At 35.7% G+C, this 7,869-nt stretch overlaps 1 protein-coding gene across 1 annotated transcript in view; it reads left to right on the forward strand.

Annotated features, from left to right (window-relative positions):
- LOC107749333 (uncharacterized) overlaps nt 1-7,869 on the forward strand; it is a 31,414-nt gene that overhangs the window by 12,469 nt on the left and 11,076 nt on the right. The window contains exons 2-4 of the mRNA XM_016564445.1: nt 3,568-3,710; nt 5,271-5,766; nt 7,249-7,556. Of these exons, the coding sequence (XP_016419931.1) occupies nt 3,568-3,710; nt 5,271-5,766; nt 7,249-7,556 (947 nt within the window). The remainder of the gene's footprint in view (nt 1-3,567; nt 3,711-5,270; nt 5,767-7,248; nt 7,557-7,869) is intronic.

Below are 7,869 nucleotides of genomic sequence, written 5' to 3' on the forward strand. Positions count from 1 at the left end.
AAATATTAAAATTTTAGTGAAAATCATCAAAATCGCTGGCGGTGGCTGGCAACTTTTTTCAAAAAAGTTGCTGGCGGGGAAAGAGTTAATCATAAATATACACTTCAGTTTGTTGGCAAGTTTCACTAAGTTTACTACAGTCTGCACTTTTACATCTCCTTGAATCATCGTAGTGGCTGTTTTTATGTAACTTCTGATTATTTTGTAGATAACTCTTAAATGTAGTAGATGTGTGTGTTTTTTTTCTGGTGTGTCTGTGTGCAATAAATAATGTTTCTTAATTTAACTCATTCATTACTCCACTCGTTACAAAGAACAAAATGATCTAAAAAATAAAATAAATGAATAAATAAATCTTAAAGTGTTTGACCAACCTGCTGGGCAGTTTTATTTAACTCAACTACTGTTTAAAAATTACTGTATGGCTGGCTTAAATGAACCCAAAATTGGTTGGAAATAAAAAAATCTGACACATAGTTATTAGAATAAATGTTTAATTTTTTATTGATTAAACTTAGTAATAAATGTTCATTTATTAAACATATTAATAAAAGTTAATTTCCAACCAATTTTGGGTTCATTTTAAGCAAGCAATATGATCATTTTGATAAAATAGTCGAGTTATTAAAAATTAATCGTTAAATAAAACTGCCCAACAGCTGGGTCAAAACAAGTTTGACCATATTTGACCCAACTTGAATTATATTTAACCCAGCATTTTTTAGAGTGCTGAATTGCCTGAAACAACTCGATATAATCCAATAACAGAGGCTTTGTTCTGTAACAGCAGAGCATAGCAATCCTCATTACCACATCAGGAACCGATCATTTACAGCAATCAGAACTGATCTGTAAGCGACAGTGATCAGCAGTATCGGCTCATTGTATCGTGTTAATGGTGTTAAGTACATTGCAACATTAGCAAACTCACAAAAGACTGAAGTTTTTGTCATTTAAACTCCTCAAAATAAGCCAAAACTACGTACAGTCAAACTAAAGTAGACGAAAAAAATGCATGAAATTGAACTATTGACAAAGCTTTGCGATAAACAGTCAAAGCAATTTAAACAAAATAAAACATTTAGTAAAATCAATATTAACATGAGACAATCTAAACATGAAAGCAAAAATAAAAATCGATTTAAAATAGATTTTAAACAATTTGCTATATATTTTGATATATTGTGTTAAATTGGACCCTCTTCAAGTACATTTAGTGCAATTTAAGTGTATTTCTTTAAACACGTTTAAAATGTACTGTAATACTAGAAGTACAGTTCCTTTCAGCTCATTAAAAATGCATTATTCATACACTGTTATACTGTTTATTCAAAGTGATATATTAAAAAGTGCAAGCATCATTAAATATAAATATTAAGACACACACACACACACTTGAAATCTAGAAAACTTTAAAATACTACTTTTACTTTAACTTAACTTTAATATACTTTAATATAACTTACAATTGCAGTAGGCCTACACATGGTTATAAAGTTTGCACGCTTTAAACCCACTAAAAGCTGAATTATTTAGCTGTTCTTACACTAAGTAAACATGAAATAGCCTATACTTTAAGTAAGAGTAAATTAAGTATGTTTTCTGTAAATACACTAAAATTTCACTTGCAGTATGTTTGTGTTTTTGCATATTTCTTTACAGCTTAACTAAGCATGTTTATTACCAAAGTTTTTGGAAAAATATTAAAAATTTAATTCATGAGATTTTTAATGCACTTCAAATGTTAAATGTACTATAAATACACTACTTGAATATCAAGTATATTTTTAATATGTTTAATTGTCTTTTTGAGGTGAGAATGAACAAACAAAACACCCGGAAAAACTTACAGAACTAAACTGAACTTTTATTAAACATAAACGCAGGCTAATAATACAGATTAATAAAGTTTATTGATAGAGGAAAAATAACTATAAAAAAATGAATTAAAACATAAAAAGCCCTGTTATGAACGAAGTATTCACGGCAACATTTAAGCTGTTATTTTATTTTAAATAAATAAGCGAAGCTAACACAAATGCCTTAAGTGTCATGTTTTGTAAAAATAGAAATAAAAAGAGAGTTAAAGAGTGTCAAAATATGTCTGTCTGCAACTATAAATAAACATTAAAACTGTAAAATATACTTCAAATATATACAATAAATTATACTCTTCTGACCTAGTGAAAAAACACCTTAAAACAATAAACTTAAAATGATGGTTTGTTTGTTTAACTACATACTGTGCGTTTGTTCTGTACCAGCAGAGCATCTCAGCCCTCATTAATGCATCATGAAAAGATCATTTACAGCAATCAAAACTAACCTGTAAACATCTGCAGTAACGGCTCATTGTATTGTGTTAATGGAAGCCATACATTTCAACAAGCAAACTCACAAAAGACAGGTTTTTGTCATTTAAAATCAGTACTGTGACAAAATAAGCTAAAATTACTTCAGTCAAACTAAAGTATGGACAAAGTATTTAGTACAACAGGTGGTTACACTTTAATTTAAGATGATGTAGTAATTACTCAAATAATTACTGAGCAATTAATAAGTATAACATATTATAACTGGTAATTATAATTCATTGCTATTACTGTAGTAAATACATGTAGTGACATGTAACTATTTCACCTTAAAATAAAGTGTCACCCAACTATATAAAATAAACTGATTATAATAAAATTAAATTATTAAATTAATAATTATAATAAAAAGTTGTTGCAATTTGTCATTTAGTAAGATTTTAGTTCAAAAACTAAGTTTTTAGTTGCTCACCAAGGCTGCATTTATTTGATCAAAAACACCGTAATATTGCAAAACATTATTACAATTTCAGCAAACTGTTTTCTATGTGAATATATGTGAAAATGTAATTCATTCTTGTTAATTTTCAGCATCATTGCTCCAGTCTTCAGTGGCACATGATCCTTCAGAAATCATTCTAATATTCTGATTTGTGGATACATTTCAACAAATGTTGAAAACAGTTTATTAAACGGAAATCTTATGTAACATGATAAATGTCTTTACGGTCACTTTTACTTCATTTAAGGCATCCTTGGTGAATAAAAGCATTAATATCTCTGTCTTAATTTTACAACGGATGTTTGAATGTATCATTTCATTATTTCCACACACACACAAAAAGAAAAACACATGTACAGCTTAATATTAGTAACAGCAGCAAGGCTTGTCTGGCCACGCCTTATTGGCTGAGCTTCAGTGACATCACAGCAGGAGAGCCCCGCCCACACTGGCACATAGATACAGGAGGCGAGATCTCTGCTCTGTTCTCTCACAAGTGTTAAACCTGTGATCCGATACACACTCCGGAGCAGAAGAGGGCGCTAATGCACTTACAAAGCTGGATACTAGCTGCTGTAGAACAAACAAAGAAGAAGAAGAAGAAGAAGAACACTGCTCTGTGTGCTCTACCATCCAGAAAAAAACCCTCTTCTCATGCATCAGATGTGTTGACTGCTGTGACAATGGTGGAACAAGAGAACAAGAGGTGAGGCTTGTGTTACTGGTGTTTCCTTAACTTTGCATTTATCCAAGAATAAGCAGTTAAGGTCAGAGATTGTGGTTGTTGCATCTGAATTAGTACACTGCTCTGTGTGCTCTACCATCCAGAAAAAACCCTCTTCTCATGCATCAGATGTGTTGACTGCTGTGACAATGGTGGAACAAGAGAACAAGAGGTGAGGCTTGTGTTACTGGTGTTTCCTTAACTTTGCATTTATCCAAGAATAAGCAGTTAAGGTCAGAGATTGTGGTTGTTGCATCTGAATTAGTACATGTACAAAACTTGGTATATAAGTTACATCTAACATCCAAATGTTTACAAATAACAAAAGTTTGATGTTTTGCCATGAAACAGAACGTTTCAGTAACACAGACAAACAATGTTCAATCTGCACAAAATCACACAGGTTTGATAAGAGTGCTTATCTGATGCACTCTTACACTGCAAAAAAAGGCATATCTTACCTAGTATTTACCTAGTATAAATATCTAAATTTTCTTATTTAAGATGCATTTACTAGAAAAGCAAAATGACATAAGATTATTAGTCTTGTTTCCAGGGGAAAAAACTAAATCAAGTGCATTTTGCTTAAAATAAGTACAATTATCTGGCAGTGGGGTAAGAAAAATAATCTTGTTTTAAGAGCATGTTATCCCCCCCCAGACACGCAACGGCAAATAATTTTACTTGTTTTAAGTAAAATTCACTTAATTTAGATTTTTTTTACTTGATAAAAAAACTACATATCTTATGTCATTTTACTTATCTAGTAAATGCATCTTAATTTATGAATTTTTAGATGTTTTGATTAAAAACAAGACAAAAATAGTAAGTGCGATAAGCCTTTTTTGCAGTGTAACAATGCATTGAAATATGACAGAAAGCATTAAAGGCAGGGTAAGCGATTTCTGGTAGCCAATGTTGATATTTGAAATCACCAAAACAAACACGCCTCTACCCCAAAAGGGTCTTGCCCCTATTTTGATAGCTCCGCCCCACACATACGTACGCAACCCAGGCAACGATTAGTTCTGTGAAACAAAGCAAAACCAATGTTACACCGTGTCTACGTGAGTGGCGCGGCGCAGCAAATCCCCGACAGAAAACTGCTGCCGGGTTCTATTTATGACGTGCTGACACAAATTTCAAATGGTTTTCAACAGTCGTTTGATCGCGTCCAGTGTAGGCAGACTTTAGCTGTTGTAGACAAGGTGTTACAGTTTTCTAAAGCGTTTTTGAAAAATTACATACCCTACCTTTAAACATGCTAGTAACACTTAGCTAAGTGGCGAAGCATGTTATTATGAAAGAAGAAGCTATTGTAACTCGAGCATATAATATCCATATCTATTGATTAGAGTACTGGCCTGAAGACACCTACATGCCAATATTTAGTTATAGTAATAGCACCACCAGCTTGCCATATTTCCTGCTGCTAGCTGGTGGTGCTATTACTATAACTAAAAACTGGCATGTCTTCAGGCCAAACCATGGTTAATTTGTGGTTACAGTGTTTTAACTATATTAACCATGTTTTTTTTAATTAAAAAACAATGGTTAATTTTCATAAGGGTATTTAAAGACAGTGTGGGGATTTACTAATTGAGCCTAGTCTGTGCACTTTCACACCCATTAACAACCAATCCAGGTAGATATGCTAATAGGGCAGGCCCTGTTCTGCCTATTTAGTTTCTTTAAGTAACATTTCTTTATATCATTTCTTTTTTCTCAGAAGGTCTGTTGAACGCAACATTGTGCACTGTTTGCGGTGCCACAAGCCACAGGAGAGCCTCCCTGTTCACCTGGCCAGGGTGTGCATGAAAAAAAGCACAGCAGAGGAGAGATCGGATGAGGTGCAGAAGGCCAAGGCTTCCAGCAGAGAGTGGATCCGGAAGAACAGGACCTGGAATTACGAGCAGCTCCGTGAGCTCCTGCCTGACAGACGCTCTCGGATCACCATGGTCGAGGAGCTTCTTCGCCGTGGTTTCTTCATCAGGAACCAGCCCGAGGAGTCCGACATGGTCTTGGACCCTGAAGGTGACTCGGCCTCTGTTGATGCTGCCACCACCACCGCCGAATCCTCCGGAGATCCTCAAACCATATCCCATTCTGTGAGGATAAAGATGAAGGAGGTGGGTCTGCATGACAAGTTCCCTGCTCGGGCCAAGCTCCTGGTGGGCTTTAAAAAGTACCTGACTGTGTCAAGGAAGGTCTCCAACTGGCAACAGGAGGTAAGATCTCTTTTCACTTCTATCCTCAGTAGGGTTGCAAAGGGGTGGCAAATGTCCGGTAAATTTCTGGAAACTTTCCAAAAATCCCTGGAAGATTCCAAATGTCCAAAATTTCTGGAATGTTTCCGAAATTTACTGGAAAATTTTTGCAACCCTGATCCTCAGCACAATTTCCCAAAGATGGGAAAGGTCCTAACTTTAAAACCTTATCTTATCTGTTTGGTAGCCATGGTATTTTCAGGTAGGACCACATTTAGGACAAAAACTATTACAGGACAGTATTTCCAAAGTGCTTTATCTTATCTTAAAGGGGTGGTTGATTGCGATTTCACTTTTTTTAATGTTAGTTAGTGTGTAATGTTGCTGTTTGAGCATAAACAATATCTGCAAAGTTACGAAGCTGAAAGTTCAATGCAATGCAGAATAAAACCGTATATTAAAAGCTAACATAAGCAGTAGCATTTACAAATAACAGCATATCTAAAAGTATGAGACAACAACAAACAATAATCTTAGGCCTACCATTAAAAGCTGTGCTTGCACAGGTTCTGCGCGATCCTCTTCACTAATATCCTCTGCGTCTCAATCGGGCTCAAACTGATAAGCACAATAGACGACGCCATTGTTTACAATACAACCGGAGCACATGCCGCTGAGGTGAGGGGTGGGACGTTTAGACGCGCACTAGAGGCGGTTTAGCCAATCACAACACACTGGGCCAGCTAACCAATCAGAGCCCATTGTGTATTTCTGAGGGAGCGGCTTCATAAAAGCAGGAAATGATCAGCGCGTTCAGAGAAGGGACTGAGCGGTGTGGAATAAAGGTAAATTATGTGAAAAATAATGCGTTAATAAGCATTAACATGTTAGACTGCACCCCATAAACACCAAATCAAGCCTAGAAAAAAAACAGTCAACCACCCCTTTAAGATAAGATGGGAAGAAACAGAACCTCCTAACTTAACTTTAGGGCAACCCCACAGCTGTCCTAACTTCAAAATTATTTGAAAGCTAATGTAAAAACCACACAATTTTTTCTTCACAGACTCGGTTAAGGCCGGACACCGGCGACACATTTTCGTCAACTCTTGCCCACTCCGTCTTTGTGAGTGAGCGAAGGTGAAAACTTACCAAATAGTATCGGCTTTGCCTTTTCTACCGAACTTATCAAAGTTTCGATTTCCGCTGAAATGAAAAGCTCGCCGGTTTTGTTTATCCATTTTGTTTACCTCATCAGCAGCTAGCGCAGTGTTGGTTGCTTGGTAACAGACCTGAGAGTGGATTGTCGAACTTGATAATGCAATTTAAAATTTCCTAACTAGAGATAAAACACGATTTTGTAAGATAGGATAAGAATCTCAAATCAAGTTGAGATTTGCTTCTGTAATACGAATTTGCGTAGGTGTTAACGATGTTCCGTAGGTCTTCTCACTTTCGTGATCTTACTGCTGACTTTTCTTTCTCACCGTCTTGTCTTCATAGGTTGACAACGTGTCCCGTTTCCTTCGGTACTTGCAGCCCACTGGGAGTGAGCCGTCTCTGGACTTCCTGTCAAAAAGCAGAGAGACCCGGGACTTTCTGACGGCCCTGAAGCGCACTGACATGTCTTTAGCCAGCATCCACAATTACATCAAGAGCATGAAAAGGTTCTTAGAGTACTTGACGCCAAGGCTGGACATTCAAAAAAGAGACCCGCAGCTGCGGACCAACTGCCAGAGATACATTAACATGCTGAAGACCCTGCGGAAGACTGTACTCAAGAGACGTGATGACAAGACGTGTGACCCGAGGTTAATGGCTTAAATGTTCATTTTGCATTGTCCTTTTTTTTTTTACTAATGTTATTACATTACATGTTTTAAACAGTAATATCTGAGTCTGAACCTAAAGCAATCTTGACAGCTTAAAGAATCGAGTTTTCATATTTGGTGACTGATTTTTGAATTATTTTACAGAGCAACTGTAATTTATTGATTTGCTAGAAGAGTCCTCATCACAGTCAGAGAGCGAGTTCTGATCTTTATTTAGAAATAGCGAAGCACATATAAATGCATGAAAAATCAGTAAAAAACCTCATGTCAAGTGTTCAAAAGATAACATCCA

Source organism: Sinocyclocheilus rhinocerous, unplaced genomic scaffold (assembly GCF_001515625.1).
Source record: "Sinocyclocheilus rhinocerous isolate Xijiao unplaced genomic scaffold, SAMN03320098_v1.1 scaffold1672, whole genome shotgun sequence".
NCBI lineage: Eukaryota > Metazoa > Chordata > Actinopteri > Cypriniformes > Cyprinidae > Sinocyclocheilus > Sinocyclocheilus rhinocerous.